We start from the raw sequence: 17,731 nt of genomic DNA, 5'->3' as shown, positions 1-17,731 counted from the left end.
TCCTACTGCAAATTTGGAAATAGATCCCATTAATTTGGGTCAAAAACTCAAAATCAGCCAGATCGCAAGTCACATACCGCGTCAGATAAACATGACCAATAAATGGTACAGCTCTTGACGCTGTCAGATACTGTCACAAGAACCAGCAGTGCTAAAATTCATTCCAAAATGGATTTTGGGCACCGGTCAATAGGGTAAAGCAGCAGCAAGAGTACACATATGAGGAAGCACAACAACAGTTTAGAGAACTGAGTCGCTCAAATCACCTTAACAAAAAACGATAGTAACCAAGGCTTACTGTGTATGTTTATATTGACAGGGTAAAATCATATGCCACCAGCCTAATCTTAACTATCACTGAGATGAAATGCACAGGACAAACTAATTACAGTAAAATCTTCTCTATAGTCCATTGTGGAATCTAAGCCACCAACCCACCTCTTTATTTCATCGCTTCCTTTTGGCTGTAGAGCTTCGTTTCCCTGTGGAAGAACCCCGTTTAGCTCCAGCTGAACCTTCCTTCTTAACTGTACTTTTCTTCCTGGACTTGCGATATTTGCCACTTTCCTGTCAGGAACATATTGTTGAGTAGCATTACAACAATGTAGTGAAAGGAATGAAGTTGTTTGCACTGGCCCAGTAGCATCATGCTTAATTATAAACCAGCATTATTTTAAAAAAATATGACTTCTTTTACCAATAAAGGAAGAATAGGATCATGACATATTCCTGCTCAATCCCAAATTGCACGACATCATAGATAGACAGGTTTAGGATTAGAAGCAACCTAAATTCTAGCCTTGCTTAGTAAGGACAAAAATATGGCACAATTGTATTTTTCAAAAGAAAAGTAGTTTTGATAAGAAAATTTGTCCAATGCTTGTAATTGGCATGAATCCTTATTTGTGAAGGAGAGCCGAATCAGCTCCCCTGTGTTAGCAAGGGAGCAAAGCAACTGTCATGCGGTTCATATGGAAGGAAGAGTTTCCAGGTTCTATACAGTATAAGCATCTAACTGCCACACTCATCCCCTACTTTAGTGAAAAGGTTATATGCGGTGAATCTGGAGGTGTTCAACCGAAACCAATGAAAACATTTAGTGAGAAACTAATCGCAAGTCGAAATGTATTGTCAGCTTAGGCTTTAGAGAGAAGGAGCCATACAACCAGCCCAGTCACTTTGGGTGTGGCTGGGCTCAACTGAGTTGTCTTCTCATAGCTTACCTGGGCAAAGCTAAATAAAGATCAAACTATCCCCATATCAAAATGGATAAGCATTTTACCTTTTTAAATTGTAGATAGGCACCACGGCCAGTTAATTCCTGTCCATTTTTTGAGACATAAACCTGCAGCACAAATTCCACGAAGCAAATGATGAACACATACAAGTAAAACAAAAGCGACTAAAAGGCCTTTGTTATATTAAAACAAAGAAACAATTAACTGAAACTCTGAAAATAAACATTGAGTTTTACCTTCCTGCCATCCTCCCCAGTGAACCAACGGCCAGATCCAGACTGACTTCCACTGGCATGTACCCTTCGTTTGCCAACATCTGTTGGGACAGAGGTCCTTCTATTTGGAGTCACCCACCGATCATTAGCATCACCACTCCGACCAAACTGATTTCTATATTAGGAGAAAGAGCAAAGTAACAGCAATAAGCAGATGACATTACCAAGTGGGATATTTTTTTTTATGATGTGTTACCTGTAGTTGAGATTTTCTACCCCGCTGTACTCATTTCCCTGTGAAGCTTGTGTCCCAATGGGAATAAAATGCGGCAATCTTTCACGGACCAGTTTCTGTACCATTAGATCGTGGTGGAAGAAATAATGCATGGCAGGAGGCTGGCTGTCAGTCAGATCCTCTTCTAGTACACCTCCACTTGGAATGCTTTGTTGCTGGAAATGTTCCCCAAGTTCACCAAGAGAATTGTAGGGTCGAGAAACCTTGGAACCAGAAGAACCGTTGAATTCTTTCTGCTGAGGCAGCCTTGAGTCTGTCACGGATTTGAAATACTCGCTGCAGAATTCATCAAGGGCAGGCGTCGCCCAACTGTCGTTCATCACATTGTTGCTCTTCTGCACAATAGTGCTCCCTTCAGATTTGTCATTATGCTGTATGGTAGGCTTCTTCTGCACATAATTGTGGATGGATTCTTGTCTCCTTTTAATAGGACTCACAGGCTTCTTCGCTTTCTTCTGGTTCTTGTTATCATCTGAATCAGTGTCCGAATCAAGTAAATGAATTTTCCTCAGTGGGCTTACAGTTATTTTAGGGAGTAGCTTCTTCGTGTAGCTTTCTTCTAATGGTTTTGAAGCAACAGAATTTGACATTTGCGTAAACTTTTTTGTCTTTGATTTGCTTGTTGATTGACTCGTCAATACACTGTTGTTGAGCAGAGATGATTTTGAATTGCTAGAAGTCCTGCAGCTACCAACGGATGGTGGCATGCCTGAGAATAAAGAAGAGAAGGCGATCTAAGGGTCTACAACAGAAATAAATGCATACGGTTCACCAAAAAAAAGCATAACCACTATATGTGTAGAAATACTCCCTACAGCATGTCAGAACCAAAACACTAACTCAAAATCCTGCTTCATACAAATTCCCATAAATTCACCACATTCGCATATAAGTGAGGCTGAACATATCCAAATGGTTCAGTTTCAGCAACATAGCATAGAAAGTGGTTCAAGGTTTATCCACTTAACAAATCAAAGCTCTCAGCCACATATCATCAGCAAATAAACAAGTGATTCGTTCAGTTCAGGTGCTGTCTAAGCCAAAAAAGGCAAGTGTATTTTTGACATTTACACATCAGTTCTCCCACCTGCTAAGCTAGGAAGTGTGGTTTTGTGGTGCGTCTGTACAGATGGCAGAAAATAACTATGTTCCGAAACAAATTTCTTTCTTGTTACACTGAAAATGCCTGGTCAAGGAGGGAGACAACAGAAAATATTGAAGACACAATGTGTATGCAAAGGAAGTTCGGGTAGTAAATTTAAGCTGTTTCGCTCACTACCGAAGAACAGATCAATTTTGCATATTTCAACCCAATGTAACAGAAAATGATGCAATGATTTCTACAAGCATGATCAAATATCTAAATACTAAATTACATGCACAAAAACATACAAAGTTACCACAAAACTGCAGAGATGAGGTTTCAATTTTTCCACCTACTATCAACTTTGCATGTTTATATGGAAGATAGAACAACAGATCCATTTATTTGCAGCCATGTGGAGGTATTAGATTGCAGGATTAGTAGCAAACACCTAGTAAGAGAATTGAACAGAAATTCCACAAAGAAAGACCAGTGAAATTTCCCTCACCTCGTGGTGGTCGCTCGTCATCAGTGGTCAAATCTTCAATGTCGTCCTCCAAGCTCAAAATAGCACCCAATGCTGCCTTCCCGTTAAAATCTGGAGTCGCTCCCATCGCCGCAGGCGCTGGTGCCCTGGGAGGAGGCGGTGTTGGCGCGCAAGGTGGTGGCGCAGGGCCCCTCCGCAACCTCTTCAATCGAGTCGTACCCGGTTGCAGAGGCATGGAGTCTCGCTCTAGGGTTCCGCCTCGTGCTGGATCTGGCCGTTTGCCGCCGGCCAGGAGGAACCCGTCGTCCTCATCGTCAGGCCAGGAGGGGTCCCCGGTCGCCACCTGGGGTCGCGCTTGCTCGTGGCGCTGTCCGCCGGCAAGGAAGTCGTCCTCGTCGTCGTCGAGGCCGAGGGAGAATGATGGAGGGTCGGGCGCCTCGTAACGCCGCGCCTGCTCCTCCCGGCGGCTAACGGCAGGGAGGTGGGGCCCGCCGCCACCGCCGTCGTCGTCGTCGATGCCGAGGGAGAACGAGGGTGCGTCGGGCGCCTCGTAACGTGGCGCCTGCTCCTCCCGGCGGCTTCCCGCGGGGAGTTGGGGCTCTCTGACGCCCCAGTCGTCGTCGTCGATGCCGAGGGAGAATGAAGGCGCGTCGGGCGCCTCGTACCCTCGCGCTTGCCCACGGCGGTCGCTTCCGGCGGCGGCCGCGGGGGGAGGCGGGTCGTCGAAGTCAATGCCGAGGGAGAAGGAAGGGGCCGTCAAATCCATGGAGACGGCGACGCAGCAGCGCGGGGCGGAGGGGCGGTGGCGATTCTAGGGTTTGGGGATCGGGATTTGGGGGAAATGAGAGGGCGACGGTGCAAGCGAGAGGAGGATGTTTCGGGGCAGAGAGGATGACGAGCCGACGAGGATGGGCGAGAACCACATGATGAAGATCTGATGGTGGAAAAATCGACTGGAAGCGCAGCTCTTTGGCGGGAGTGTTTGTTTTGTAAAATCTATGGAGGGAATCGTGGAAATTCGAACGAGCTCGTGTTGCTCTTGACTTTTGCTGGTATTCGTTTCTTTCCTTTTTCTTTGCGTGGAATTGGTGGTAATCATTTCCTGTGAAATTTCACCATACATACATGCTGTCAAACCGCGCGACCATTTTTTACAGCCATAAAGCATAACTAATGCACGCGGCACGCCTCGCCCGTTTTGGGGGGGATAAACCAAACCACGTATAATCACATGTTGCTCGTCAAGACAGAGACAAAGGAGAAACCTGTCATGAATCACTAGATTGCGAATATTTAAAATGCAGGATTTTAAGGAAATTTCCAATCACTGCTCCAAAACTTCTATGAATTTGCAAAAAATAATCACCACGCTAAAGCCTAAAGGGCGTTAATCTGATACAATGAACAAAACAACCAAGAAAATTTTGAATATGTAGACCACTATAACAGGAGGTAGGAGCCATCACATTTGCTGCCTGGTTACAAAAATCACGCTGGTACAGAAAGAAAGATCGAATCAATTACTGTAGAAAGGAAATGCAGATTACAGAACTTGACAATCTCTGTGTTTTCCTCAAAGCATTTCTTCCTTTCTTTTCATGCTGCTTTTCCCACACTATGCCGACCCTCAAATCAGCAACATGTTAAAAGATACATCAAGGAGCTAGCATATGTGCCTTACAACCAAGCCCGCCTGACGGTATGTTTTTCTCGCATATGCCAACACAAACTAAAACGAAACCTCGACCATTTTTCTCACTTGCCTCTCTTCAAATCAAACACAACACAAGCATCTGCAGCTGTTTTCATCTGCACCAAGGAAAGGTACATGAGTGTCAAAGTTTTGAGCTTCATATCGAAGTACATTCATTTTTACTGTCAGAATCATGTGGAATAAGCATAGTAAGGCAATATACGGAGAACTAATTATGTCCCAACTGAACAAAAAAACCTATACGCTCTTCTTCCATAGCTGCTCTACATCTCAATATCTGGCAATGCCATGGTCACAGCTCAACCTCGGTACATGCAAATATCAGTTAGCTGCACGAAAGTTTAAATGTTGTTTCTTGATACCTGGATGACATTGATCACTTGTTTCAGTGCCCATCCAATTAGAGTTGAAATGAAGATGAAGACAATGAGGGGACTTTCCTTCAGCATACCTCTGCACACCTGTTACATAAACGAATATCAGATGGCAAGAAACTTGCACGCTAACTAAATTACGGAAAGCTACTACCAAGATGATGCCAACTTACTTTAAGCAAGCTAGTTGACTTCTCGTCAGCAAAGAGAAAGAGGATAATGTACAGGACCTGTAAATTGGAAACTTTGTAGATTAGATAAATACATGGAAGCTAGTTGGTCAGATGTGTAGAAGGATGCTGGATGTGCATAGATGGTGTCTGAATGGTTGTATAAAATTTTCTATATCTGCTCTATGGGTATCTGCCGATGCACAACGGAACTATAAGCATGTCCTGTCTGCATAACACACACATATATCCATTCCTGCCAACGCACAACTGAACAATAAACATGCCCTGTCCAGAAAACACACACAACGGAACTATAAGCATGTCCTATTCATCGTTTCAGCCCACCCAACCAAATACCACCCCTGGCAGCACCCATGTTCTATTTCCTTTATTTTGTTCATCATGCGGGCCATTTTAAGTGTGTACGGTCATATACCTCAGAAGCAACACAACAGAAGGCCATGAATGGCCGATATCCGTAATATAATTTCAGAAGCCAATAGCCTGTGTCCTTTACGTCCTTGTGGCTAGTCTTGCCTGATAAGAAAGAACTAGTACAGAAAGTGATATGGTTAGAAATTGATGTAGAAGTCAATTGAGATAGGTCACAAAGTAGAACAGAAGAAGCTCTTGAACAATGAGCACACAACACGTATGCATTTGTGAAACCATCACATGGTACTTACACTTTTAGCAAGGTTAGTGTATGTACTAATATGTTCCTTTTAGTGCCTTATGAAGCAGTATTAGGTGCCTGCTAGGAATATAAAGTGAGATCTGGCATGAGTTGTGCAAAATGGTACAGGAAACTGACCTGTACATTTGAAACCAGTGGCTTGTGATGTCCAACCCAAGTAATATCAAGAAAACCAAGCCAGGTCTGAAAAGAAATTTGCATATAGAGCATTTTCAAGCGACAATGTGGTTTGTAAAAGAAATTAAGCAGGTATAGAGATTCAATATAGAACATTTGAAGTGCTTTGAACTTTGCTTTCATTTACCTGTAAAACTGGGAGAGAAGCGCCAATAAACAAGCAGTGCTAACCCTGAAGTAGATCAATATGAGAAATCAAACCATTTTATGCCGCAGAATGTTTGCACCTTGCATATACAGCGTTAAATGGTTTATTCAAGGGGGTACCTATCTGTTACCATGTCCAATACAGCTCCAAATGTTGATGCTGATACACAAAATGCAATAAACTGGTGAGATAAGTTTTAAAAACTTACCCATTATCTTGTATACAGGGAAACCAAATAAAAAAATACCATTTTCTATCAATACATAAATTCCAAAGTTTCACCATACAAAATAGGCCACAGATCACCCTTCTCTGCAGAAGGGCAAACTAAATGTTCGAATATAAAAGGGATGCAACTTGTTACCTTGATTGAACCTCCGGGCAAACCAACCATCCAAGCCATCACAAAAGAAGCTGACATTTCCAAAGATGTCAGAATTCTAGAGATAAACTAATTGCATGAGATAATGAACAATGATCCTAGATAAACTTATGGCACTCACCTGAAAAAGTACAAGATAGCAAAGAGTGTCCTATTGGAATAGCACACAGCAAATGCAATGAAGTTTATGATGATCCTGAAATATCCTGCAGAATAAAAGTTGTAGCATGTTAAAAAATACGCTTTCATTTACAGCCAGCAACAATTTTTATATGGAAAACCTTGCGCTCTTGTCAATATTTAATGGTATGCATTCTTCTATGTTGGTTTTAACTATTATATGTTTTCTTCTTTTGGCTTGCTTTTTTCGCACAATTACTTTTATGGTGCAAGAAAGATGATACATCTGATGTAGATAGAAGAAGTTTGATTAGAGTGGGCAAACAGGCATGGGTAGAAACGTGAAGGCGTTTCCAGTTACAAAAGGTCAAACAGAATCATCCAGCAAAGTTGAATGCAGAGTTATATAACCAGCAGAAGAAATGACAATTCTTCTAAAATAGCATTTGCAAGTTAGTTATGGTTCATGCCTTCGGGTAATACTGATATGTACGTAAACAAGCAATCATCTGGAGTTTACCAATGATATTAGGGATGTAGAGATAGACCGACGGTGTTTTCTCCGCAGATGATTGGGCCATTGAATGTCAGGAGGTACCAACTGCTCGAAGGCTGGCAGTTTCTCTTACTTAAAATGGCAGCAGTAGTATCCTCCTGGGGATTCCTGTAAAATCATTACATTATTCCATAGATTGCTTGAACAATACCCTCTCTCGTGCAACATATACCATTATATCTTGCCATTGCTAACTACAGTTACCAAATTCGCTCGGACCATCATCAAAACCCAATATCGACCGATCGATCCAGATCGGGGTTCGAATTCGCCCCCCTTGATTCGCTATTCCAAACACTACAGGCAAAGGACAGGAGCAACATACCTAGGATACCGTTGGTGGCGCCGTCACCGGAACGACTGGACCACGCTGCCGCCGCCCGCCGCTGAACCACCGGTCGTGCCGCAATTGAGGATGTCGTCGTTAAGGGAGGGCGGCTCAGGGGGGAGAAGTACCGGTAGACAGCGGAGTGGGAAGGAGCAGCAGGTAGGCGGTGCCTTGGGAGGAGCAGGAGGCGGCGCGCTTTGAGGGGCAGGGCGGCGGCGGCGGGGCGGAAGAAGCACGGTGGAGGCGGCGAGGTTGGGGTCAGAGACTCGAGAGGAGACGGCTGAGGTCGAGACAGGTGAGGCAGCTTCTTTTTCTTTTTCTTTTCTTTATTGACCCTCGCTTTCTCTTTTTCATTCTTAAATTGTGCTGTGGAATTAGGATCTTATGCGGCACGCTTTATTCGGTTATTCCATCTGCAACTCGTCGTGGCCCTTATCTTCGATTATTTGTATTTTATAAGGGAAGCTCTATCTTTGATTTTGTTCCATGAGGTGGTGGATGGTTTTTTTTTTCATGTATTGATAGTTCAGTGTGTTGGCCAAGAATGTGTGGTCTTGTTCCACAAAATATTGATCTCGATCGTATCGGTATTGGGCTTTTTAACGTTTACTCTAGAGAGGTCTGACAGTCCCGGTTGTAGTGTTTTACACATTCGGATGAACAAACATGGCAAAAAACTAATAAAGTTACTCCCTCGGATCCTAAATTCTTGTCTCATTTGCCCAAATATGAATGTATCCATTCTTAAAAAGTGTCTAGATACATGTAATATTTCGACAACAATTTAGGATTAGAGGGAGTACTATGTTGATATAAAATAATAGCTCTTATTTTAATTTAAGAGCGGCTAAGCAAAAGAAAACATCGAGCAAACCATCAAACAAAAGGGTCTTGTTGTATAAGTGCGTGCGGTGAACATCATGATTTGAACTGAAACACTTTTCTTTTTTACCGCAGTTAATCTTTGACTTCGTGCGAACTCAAAACCCTAAAAGCTCGGTTGTTGTTTTTAAGGTTCAAAAGATTTTGAACAACATCATGAACCCCAACAAGGTTATCAAGTTGTTTTGTGGCTTTGTGATTTTCAAGACTTTTGTTTAATTAATTACACTGGTTTTGGACACTGGTTTTGGAGGATCTTTTTTATCTCCGACCGTTCCTTTCATCTTTAATTGTCAATCGAGCACTCAGATCCAATGCACCATTTAGTGTTGATACGACAATGGAGACGGCGTCGTCCAGATATATGATGTCATGCGTCCATCCTCGTCTGGTGTAGGCCCTGGCTACAACCTACTCCATTGAGTCTATGGCACACATTCGTTGTTCTTTTTATATTATTTTTTGCGAGGAATAGGAGTGTTTTATTAAATATGAACAATGTTCTTACAGATTACAAGCGAAAGCTTGTCAATGAATGGAGTAGACTCCAGCTGCAAAACCGCGGCGTTTATACCTCTTTTAGCAAAAGACGCTAAAGCATGAGCTACTCTATTACACCCCTTATTCACTAAACTCAACTGAAAGCTAGGCATCTGACGAAGAATATCACGAGATGCACAGAGAAGATGTTCATGTGTCGCCATATCCCAACGACCGTCATCAAGTCCTTGGAAGTTTGCCCTCGAATCAGTCTCATCAATAGTCGGCATGACGCATCATGTTCACAATTTATCTTCCATGGGTGTGTGTTCCCCGGACATGGGGCCGGTTCTCACTTTCTATGATACACGTCGCATGCGTTTTTTCCAAAACCTATAAGATTCGTGTTGCTCGTCCGTGTAAGTCGTTTTTTGTATCCGCGCTGGTTCTTTCAGTCTATTGTATTTTCTTCCATGAATGAATCAATAAAGCCGTAACACTGTTCTTGTTCTCAGGAAAAATATGATTTATGTTTAATTTAAATTAGTTTTTATAAACGTAGCTGCATATTTTGCATCCAATGGAGTGAAAAGGGTTTTGGGCCTTCTCCGATACCGTTTTGGGCTGTTTTGGTTTCCTTCATCGGATTTGTGCGAGAGTTTGTTGCCTGGGCTGTGAGCCTGTGACAGGGCTGTTTGTGCTGTGCCTTGGTGGCTTTTCTGATTCTGTCTTAAAAAAAAGCTAGCATGTCTTTGGTTAGCGGTTGGTTTCTTCTAGTATTTGGAGCATCTCATGTTATACTATCTAGTATTTCACTGCTGTAAAAGAAAGCGTGCTGTCCTCCAGAGTGAGCCAGCACCTCCTGGGTTTCGAGTTTGCTTACGTAGTACACGTCCTTTTTATGAGATGTATTTAAATCAGGAAATACATTCAGAAGCAGCAAAAGCAAACATGGCACAACTGAACAAGCAAAAAAACAAACAAACATGGCACAACTGAACTGAGAACGCGCAGCAGTACTCCGGTACGTCAGTACGTGGTACTAGTAGCTAGTAGTGTGGTCTATGGCTCTTCTCTACCGACACAGTACACGCCGTGCTGCCTTGTCCGACTGTCTCTGCCTCCCTCAACCACCACGTACTACATACAATTCACCATCGATCTAATCTAACCACCATGCCTGAACCAAAATGCTCCAACCCTCCCGCACGTCGGTCAGAGACCGAGACCGAGATCCACACCTACGATTACGGAGCAAACGCCGGTCGAACACCCGTGATATTCGACCTGGTAGCTGAACAACATGCATGTCTGATGTCTCCGCAGTCGGCACCGGGCCGGGTGAATGCCAATGATGGTCGTCAACGAACCTAGAGATCGGTCGACAATTGCACATGGGGCGTGAGAGAGAAGAGAATCCAACAGTTAAAATACAGCCGTCAACCAACCTACTGCTACATCGTATTCCCTTGAGCAAACACCACGTACGTGCGTGCATCGTATACTCTCGGGCCATAAATACTGTTATCTCCGCCTCGACACCGCGGGACATTGTTTACGGCCGGCAAGCACCTGCCTCCGTGCACGGTGCATCGCGAAACGGAGCATCCAAGGAAACGCGGGGGGAGGAGATCACAGTAACTCCATGTCTCCTGTCCTCGATCGTGTTCGTTTGGCTCACCGTCAGCCTGTCGCCGTGTGTTTTACTCAACCTGTTCTTCATCAACGAAGAAAACGAACGTGGGAGGGAAACGCAGTGGTTGCATGGCAATTCTAGCTCCACGCCCTCGGTTTAAACTTTGAAAAACCCGGCGACTGTTCCATCCGGGGGCAGAAAAAAAATGCAGAATGGCAGGCAGCAGCGGTGCACGCATCGCCACCAGCCAGCAGCCACCACGGACGTGCGCGCCTGTCGTCGTCGTCGTCTTCCGTCGGCCACGCATGGCGAGGGGTCCCAGGGCCCAGGCTCAGCCAAGCAGTACGTGCAGTGGCTGCGACGCATCCTGCTGTCCGGCGTGGCCTCGTGCTTCGCGCCTCGGATGCCCCTCTCCCCCCGCGGCCCCATGTCGGAACACCACCGAACAGCGTGGCCGCGCACGTGTGCGTGCGGCGACGGCCACGTGAGGCGCTGGAGTGGACGACGTGGCGGGCTTGTTTGGATCTGATCGGATTGGATTGGATGGACGCCTGGACGGGTTCAACGGGAACGTGGGGAGAGTGGGAAGGGCTGTTCCGTTGTTGCCGGAGGGAGGTGGAGCTGCAGCGGCCAGCGGTGAGTCGTCGGCGGTGACGGCGGCGTGCCATGTGTTCGGGGGTTCGGCTTTGCAGTCAGGAGTGTCCCGAGATGGGACCGCGTGTTGTGTTTACCGGGTTTCCCGAGATGGATCACCGCCGCCGTTGCATTTCTTGTGGGAGTCCTTACGTTTCTTTGGACATGTTTTGTGGAGCTGGTGGCTAATTTTTATTTAAAAAAAAATTATGTTTGGTTTAGCATATGCATTCTGGTTTTATACCGATGGGCACCACTTTGTTTGGTTCGTGACTTTTCTGCCACGGCATGTCGAACCATGTCACATCTCTACTACTAAGTGACATTTGTTCGTGTCGATCTACTGCACATGGATGCAAGATTTTTTTTTCACGGATTGCTTCACTTGTCAACTCGATTTGCTTTGTCAAAGTTGTGGTAATTACAAACTTCGCGTGCTTGGATCTGCAGAGGAGACCGCCGGATTGTGTGGACAGGTTCAACGGGGCGTGTGGGGAGTAGGACAAGGAGCCAAGGAGAGCAGTTCCGTTGTTGCCGGAGGGCGGTGGAGCGCAGTGAGTCGGCGACGTGCCATGTGTTCTCGGTTTTTTAGTCCTAGGCTAGGAGGGAGTGATCCGAGTTCTGAGATGCGAGGTGTCAACTCGCTGATGCGTCCTTGGATTGTCTCTCCGTGATGGAGTCGGTACTACTGCAGTGCAGCCGTTCTTTCGTGGACACGAGTACACGACGACATCCACTCCACCGCTTCATACTTTCCTTTTTACGTACGAAACAAAAGCCTCCGGTGCATTTCTTCCATGCAGTTTAGCAAATATTTTTCCTTTTGACAAAACTCGGCTTAAAAACGGCTCATACATACATGGATCTCGTATTCTTGTCACACGTACAAGGCATCCCATCGGTAATGCACGAGTAGCAGGGGGCACCTGCGGCTGCGCTGCAGCACTGCCGGTCTGCCCAATTCACGACTCACGAGCTCATGTGTGCTCAGAAATCCCACGATCTCACGTCATAAAAACTGGGAACGCAGCCGGAAAAATCCCCGTCCCACGTCTCTCTCTCTCCCTCCCGGCGCGGATCCGTCCGTCCTTCCCACCCCACGCTCCCCAAGGCCAAAACACCACGCCATCGCGGGAGCATCGGCATCGTCCCAGTTTTGTTTACTCTTCCCCACCCTCCCTTTTCCCAACGCGCGCCTCCCCTCCCCCCTCCCTCTCGCTCGCTTGCAACTAGGGACACCCCCCACCCCACCCCACCACACCCCAACGTCTCTCTGCCCACCACCTCTCTCCGTCTCTTCCACCGTTCCACCTGCCGCACCGCCAACTCTGCGTCCGCGCTTCTCTCGCTCTCGCTCTCTCGGGCTCGCCGATGCCGCGGGGGCGCTCCGTGCCACTGCCAAGCCCCGCCGGAAGATGAGCTCCAAGCACCGCTCCGCCGCCGCCACGGCCCCTGCTCCTCCTCCGACGACGACTGCGCCGTCGTCGCAACGGACGCCGCGGCGCATCCGACGGCGCGCGCTCAAGGCCCCGGCGTCGGGCGGCGGGCGGCGGAGCGGGGGCCCCGCGACGCCGCTGCTGAGGTGGGACGTGCGGAACAATGGCGTCGCGGTCGCGTCAGAGGAGAAGAGAGCGGGGCCGGGCGCCGGGGAGCAGAAGCCGCGGGATGTGTCGGTGAGGAGGCTCGCGGCCGGGGTGTGGCGGCTGCGGCCGCCGGAGACGGTCGTCGGAGGCGGCGGCGGGGAGAGCAGGGTTCACGTGGGGCTCGAGGTACGTGCCCGGCGCGCGGTTGGTCGTTGAACCATTGGTTTCCGGATTTGCTTTTTGTTTGCAGTCCAGTGGTGAACTGGTGATGTGCTCATTCACTGGGAGCTCGTGCTTCGTTTGATTCCGCCGAGTTGCTTTGCTTGCTGCCGCTGGACATTTGCTTTCTCTACTTTATTAGCTGAATGAATATTTTGTGTTTAGCGAACCGTCTTAAGCCAAATCCAGCTAAAAAGATGTGCGCCGTTCCTTAGATTTTGTCCCGATTTGACGTTTTTTTAGCTTAAGCCAAGGGAAACCAGACATGGAACTTTGGCTAGTTATACATTTACCGAGCACTATCTTACTAACCCATTAGTACTGGAGTAACAAAAAACTGTCTTCATATTGTTGCTTCGTTGTTCTAAAGCCACAGATCTATTGCTGACATATTGGGGATTTTCTGAGTGATTTCCCCAGTGAACTATGCGCTTAATTGCTGTCTATCTTAGCTGCTTGTTTTGGCTCAACTCTCTTGCTGTAGTCAAATCTATGAATCCATTTCCCAGTCTGTTCACTGAACTGTTGGCTGTACACTGCTATCTGCTGTAGCTTCGACCCATTTAGTGACCGTCTTAACGCAGGATGCCGGATGCGTCGCACTGAAGCACACCTCCATTGATGGAGGCAGCCGTGCTGCTGCAGCCTGCTGAAAGGGACGTGATCGTTGTCCCATAAATTGAAGGAGCCAAAAGGCACTTGCATTTTCTGTGCTCGGATCTCGTCATGTGATCCTGATTTGGGGCCCAGGCATAGGATCCCCTCCATTCCCGTGGCCCGTGCATCTACAAATGCACTGTCCGTATGTTTTGGCACTTTTGCCAAAGAGCTGTTTATTTCCCTTCTAACGAATGGGTTTGTTGGAAGAGCATGATTGGGATTTAGATCCTGCAAACAGATTGGTGAGTGTAATTGGATAGCTGCGGTCCAAATTTTGATTAGGCATCCAATTGGCCGGAATGATTGGACATTATGCCATGCAGCAACAAACATTTCCCAACCACTAGCTTCTTGTCTCATCCAATGCGAGTCTATTCTTGCTCCATCAAATGATTCCGAGTTTTGAATGCAGGTTACATGCGCTAAATGTTAGATGCACTATAGATGCAGGCATGTAGGTTGGAATTTGGATTTACTGTACCTCTCATTTCAGAGGGGTCTGCATCTGCATGTGATGATAGTTTCGCTCCCTTTAGATCCTCTGTCTTTTGAGCATGTCTTTCGAACAATTCACCTTTTTGGTACCATATGAATGGTGGGGCCTTTTGTGTCTCTTTGAAATAGCCACAGTGAGAAACAGTAACAATGGAGTAACATGAATCCATGCAGATTAACTTCTTTTTCTGGGCTGGGGGTGGTTGACTTTCTGAATGGATTTACTTAAACATGGACAATCAGTGTACACGCAGCAAGAAATTTAATGTGCAAACTAAGAACGGATTTTTATTCCCCTTATGGCTTATATCTTGCATTTTCTATATGACAGCACATCCCGAGGCATCTACAGGTCCAGCTTCTTAAACAGAATACTTTGGGTCGTCACCAGAATCTTAAGAATGAGATTTCAAGCCCCATTTCTGTTTTAGAGCCAAAGAGTGGAGAGCTCCACAAGGTGAGTAAGATGCCAGCTATAATCTCGACTACTTTAGACACACGAGCCTGTGGGATCATTGACATGGTTAATTCTCCAGGTACAGTTTCATGGTGCTTCAGCAATGCTGCCAGTGACAAATATGGAGAAAGCAACAAAATGGGAGCCTGAGAGCATAAAAGGAATGGAATCACATGATGCCTATCTGATAGCCAGCCAACTAAATCTTCTGAATGAGCAGCAAGACGCGTCTTATGTGGCTAACCTCCAGATGGAACTCCGGCAAGCGCATGATCGGGTGAGTGAGCTGGAAAGCGAGCGCCGGTCAACTAAGAAGAAACTTGACCACTTGTTCAAGAAACTTGCAGAGGAGAAAGCAGCTTGGCGGAGTAGAGAGCATGAGAAGGTGCGTGCTGTTCTTGAAGATATGAAGGCAAACCTTGATCATGAGAAGAAGAACAGGAGGCGGCTGGAGATGATTAACATGAAGCTCGTCAATGAGTTGAATGAGACGAAGATGTCAGCAAACCAGCTCTTGCAAGAATATGAGGAGGAGAGAAAGACACGTGAGCTCACCGAGGAGGTCTGCAACGAGCTAGCAAGGGAGGTAGAGGAAGACAAAGCCGAGATCGAGGCCTTGAAACATGATGCTCTGAAGCTGCGGGAGGAGGTGGATGAGGAGCGGAAGATGCTACAGATGGCTGAGGTGTGGCGTGAAGAACGGGTGCAGATGAAGCTTGTTGATGCAAAACTCACTTTGGACTCCAAATACACACAATTGAGCAAATTGCAACAGGATGTTGAGGCTTTTATTGCTGCGTGCAGCAGTGCTAAAGGAGACATCATGGTAGTGGAAGAAGCGGAGAACATAATACAGGCGATCAAGTCAGTCAGAGCGCAGGACATTGAATTCAGGTATGAGCCACCAGCAGCTTCCGAAGATATATTTTCGATTTTTGAAGAGCTGCGTCCAAGTGAAGAGCCTGTTATCAAGGAGATCGAGCAGTGCTACAAAAACAGCTCCACCATATGTGAATCAGAAATCCAAGAAGCTAGTCCAATGACAGATATATTCCTAGAAAAGCCAACCAAGGTGTACCCAAATAAAAAGCCTCATGATCGGAGTGAAAATGAAGATGCCAGCAGCTGGGAAACAATAAGCCATGAAGAAATGCAGGGTTCAAGTGGTTCACCCGACGGAAGTGAGTCATCGGTGAACAAGATCTTTGACGGGAGCATTTCCTGGACGAGTAGAAACGATTTTGAGTATGGGGAGATTGAGAAACTAAAGGATGATTTGGCTGATGCATACCTGACAAACATGACCCAACCCAAGAAGAAAGAATCAGCTATATCAAAGCTCTGGAAGTCATCTCGCTCAAAGAACAATGAAGTCTGCAAGAAAGATGCTACGGAGTCGGTAAATGGGAGATCATCAAATGTACGGCTATCGGTTGGGACCCATTCGACCATCGAAAGTGGCGTTCAAGAAATAGGCCTCAGTCCGCCAAGCGTAGGCCAGTGGAGCTCACCGGACTCGATGAACATTCAATTCAACCGGGGCTTCAGGGGCTGCATGGAGTACCCGCGGACGTCCCAGAAGCACAGCCTGAAGGAGAAGCTCATGGAAGCACGGATGGTGAGCCAGAAGGTCCAGCTCCGGCAAGTGCTCAAGCAGAAGATCTAGAACTGCCAGAACTACAAGGTGAAACATTGTAAGCCTAGAATTTAATCCAAGAAATAAACTCAGGAGTACTTGCTTCCTTTTTTTCTCCTTGTCTTAGGGTCACTTGTAACTTGTAAGTTGTAATTTACGTATTACAGAACTGGAAAAGATCGAGTCGGTCTTTGTGGGCCGGCTGTAGCCCTGCTGCTGCTTCTGCATCTTACCGTAGCAATGGAGATATGGTTTCCAATTTGATAGGCTACGGTGAGATGCAGCATGATGTATAATATAGACATAAACAAGCAGCAATGTTCAGACAAATTGCACGTCCGGGATTCGATGTTGTTAGTCTTTTCATAGCATCTCCCTTCTCCCTATATATGCTGCTCGGGTTCAATGCCCCTGATTTGCTTCTGCTGTATGTTTTGACGTGCGAAACGACGCAAAATGCTGCGATCAAGAGACCTATCAGAGCCTTTGAAAGCGTGCTTCGTTCGTCTCCCCAGAAATGGACCAGGCCTTGTTCGTCCTGCGGTGTCCCGACTGACTTTCACTGAGCTGTCCGCAGTTTCTGTCTGGCTTGATATTTGCCCGTCTTTCCTTCGTGTACTGCCAAGTTCAGCGAAACAGGGATGCACGGGCAAAGTGGTGGCCAATCGGTAGTACTCGGCTGTGGGCGTGTGGCAGAAATGCCACTGGCCGTCATCATGCATGGCCGGACTACGACAGGGCAACGCCTTAAAGGAGTGCAAGACGTCCGAAGACGCCATTGTTGCTCGATCCAGATAAACCAAACATGACTTTTCATTTACAGAAACCTCGATCACAAAGGGTGGGAGACGTTGGGGCTGCACGGCGGCACATTCAAGAAGAGAGCAACATCCGAGAATGCACCGACAAAATTGGTGCTAGATTTTCTCCGCAACCACCGCACATTCACCATGTATAGAAGAACGCGACATAGTAACGAGACCAATCGGGGTGAACATGGCCCATGGAACCATGAAGCCAAATTTGAAGGCCCCACTGCATCAGGGCGCTTGCCGAAGCACC

At 46.5% G+C, this 17,731-nt stretch overlaps 3 protein-coding genes across 6 annotated transcripts; 1 reads left to right on the top strand and 2 right to left on the bottom strand.

Moving 5' to 3' along the window:
• Positions 1–220: 220 nt before the first annotated feature.
• LOC100830784 lies at positions 221–4,239 on the bottom strand. The gene is made up of 5 exons (XM_003579267.4): positions 3,341–4,239; positions 1,710–2,457; positions 1,475–1,628; positions 1,283–1,345; positions 221–567 (listed from the first exon to the last, which is right to left on the bottom strand). The coding sequence occupies exons 1-5, from the start codon at positions 4,083–4,085 to the stop codon at positions 448–450; spliced, it is 1,830 nt and encodes a 609-aa protein (XP_003579315.1). The 5' UTR covers positions 4,086–4,239; the 3' UTR covers positions 221–447.
• A 402-nt stretch (positions 4,240–4,641) lies between these two features.
• LOC100826194 (probable CDP-diacylglycerol--inositol 3-phosphatidyltransferase 2) lies at positions 4,642–8,324 on the bottom strand. Its single transcript, XM_003580538.4, has 11 exons — positions 7,986–8,324; positions 7,625–7,768; positions 7,106–7,190; positions 6,967–7,016; positions 6,722–6,761; positions 6,582–6,626; positions 6,395–6,460; positions 6,017–6,131; positions 5,581–5,637; positions 5,396–5,494; positions 4,642–5,128 (listed from the first exon to the last, which is right to left on the bottom strand). The coding sequence occupies exons 2-11, from the start codon at positions 7,683–7,685 to the stop codon at positions 5,075–5,077; spliced, it is 672 nt and encodes a 223-aa protein (XP_003580586.1). The 5' UTR covers positions 7,686–7,768; positions 7,986–8,324; the 3' UTR covers positions 4,642–5,074.
• A 4,359-nt stretch (positions 8,325–12,683) lies between these two features.
• LOC100825880 (CAP-Gly domain-containing linker protein 1) lies at positions 12,684–17,021 on the top strand. 4 transcript variants are annotated; one of them, XM_024456129.1, is made up of 3 exons: positions 12,684–13,388; positions 14,908–15,033; positions 15,119–17,021. In XM_024456129.1, exons 1-3 carry the CDS (start codon positions 13,035–13,037, stop codon positions 16,697–16,699), a joined length of 2,061 nt encoding a protein of 686 aa, XP_024311897.1. In that variant the 5' UTR covers positions 12,684–13,034; the 3' UTR covers positions 16,700–17,021. The 4 variants fall into 4 exon arrangements, with proteins under 4 accessions (XP_024311897.1, XP_003580585.1, XP_024311898.1 ...); XM_003580537.4 differs by having other exon boundaries at positions 12,687–13,388; positions 15,113–17,021; XM_024456130.1 differs by lacking the exon at positions 12,684–13,388 and adding an exon at positions 13,481–14,323 and having other exon boundaries at positions 15,113–17,021.
• Positions 17,022–17,731: the final 710 nt, after the last annotated feature.

This window comes from Brachypodium distachyon, chromosome 5 (genome assembly GCF_000005505.3).
Source record: "Brachypodium distachyon strain Bd21 chromosome 5, Brachypodium_distachyon_v3.0, whole genome shotgun sequence".
NCBI lineage: Eukaryota > Viridiplantae > Streptophyta > Magnoliopsida > Poales > Poaceae > Brachypodium > Brachypodium distachyon.
The sequence above is the reverse complement of the archived record's forward strand: the minus strand, read 5'-3'. Positions and strand labels throughout refer to the sequence as shown.